Raw genomic sequence first — 1,065 nt, 5'->3', positions numbered from 1 at the left:
TTCCGAGGGCAAGACTATGGGAGGCTGCCCTGTACAGAAAAGAAGAAATGGCAATAAAGAGGGCAACCTTCATTGCCCCCAGCCCAAAAGGAGTAAAAGAAGCCCTGTCTTTCAGGATTCTCGAGATACAGAGTTTTCATGCAGTGATAAGGAAAGGAGCAGCAGCTACACTAATATCCCAGAGAAAGCAAATGGACCAGAAGGCAACTTAAACCAGATTGTTACTGAACCCAATACAAACATTCCCCAGTTCTTGCACGAGGGGTATGTACTATGCCAAGATCTTTATTCCCACATCAACCAGATCTTGAAGGAGGCTCACTTCAACAGTCTGTAGCAGCGAGGACAAGCTCCAGCATGATGAACTAGGACTTCCTTATTCCAACCTACCTAACCTGTGTTTATAAAAGCAATTGCATACATACCAAAAAATAAATAAATAAACAAAAAAATAAATAATGCTTGGCTTTATACGTGTCTGGTTAATTTTTTAAAAATAGGAAAAAAAAAGAATTAATGCTGAGAATTGTCCACGTTTGTAAAAACATATAAGCTTGCAAATTCAAGGAGCTGAGTAGGCTGAGAAAAAAGAGGAATAGGGAGTTACTGGTTATTGTTTAATACGTACAGAATTTCAGTCGGGGAAGATGAAAATGTTCTGGACATGGATGATGGTGATGGTTGCACAATGGGAATGTACTTAATGCCACTTTAAAACAGCAAAAATGATAAATTTTATATCTCAAATATATTGCCACAATTTAAAAGAGCTGGGTAGACATCAAACAAAATAAACCCAAAGAAATCTACATCCAGGCACATAATCAAATGGCTGAAACTCAAAGATAAGGCCAGGTATGGTAGCTCAGGTCTGTAATCTCAGCACTTTGGAAGACCAAAGCAGGATGATCACTCAAGCCCAGGAGTTAGACACCAGCTTGGGCAACATAGTAAGATCCCATCTCTACAAAATTAGTCAGGAATGGTGGTGCATGCCTGTAGTCCCAGCTACTTAAGAGGCTGAGGTGGAAGGATGGCGTGAGCCTGAGAGGTCCAAGCTGCAGT

General features: G+C 40.6%; 2 protein-coding genes across 6 annotated transcripts in view; one reads left to right on the top strand and one right to left on the bottom strand.

Moving 5' to 3' along the window:
- Positions 1-1,065, bottom strand: part of LOC108315711 (10 kDa heat shock protein, mitochondrial) — a 58,416-nt gene that overhangs the window by 24,300 nt on the left and 33,051 nt on the right. The gene's annotated exons all lie outside the window — the stretch shown is intronic.
- LOC108315714 (protein FAM104B-like) lies at positions 7-1,059 on the top strand. Its single transcript, XM_037744522.1, has one exon. It carries the CDS (start codon positions 17-19, stop codon positions 335-337), a length of 321 nt encoding a protein of 106 aa, XP_037600450.1. The 5' UTR covers positions 7-16; the 3' UTR covers positions 338-1,059.

The sequence above is a fragment of the Cebus imitator genome, unplaced genomic scaffold, assembly GCF_001604975.1.
Source record: "Cebus imitator isolate Cc_AM_T3 unplaced genomic scaffold, Cebus_imitator-1.0 Scaffold178, whole genome shotgun sequence".
NCBI lineage: Eukaryota > Metazoa > Chordata > Mammalia > Primates > Cebidae > Cebus > Cebus imitator.
This window is presented reverse-complemented; position numbering and strand designations above follow the sequence as displayed.

Bases quoted from the DNA above. Each gene is read 5' to 3' on its own strand.
- LOC108315714 (XM_037744522.1), top strand. From the start codon at position 17: ATGGGAGGCTGCCCTGTACAGAAAAGAAGAAATGGCAATAAAGAGGGC.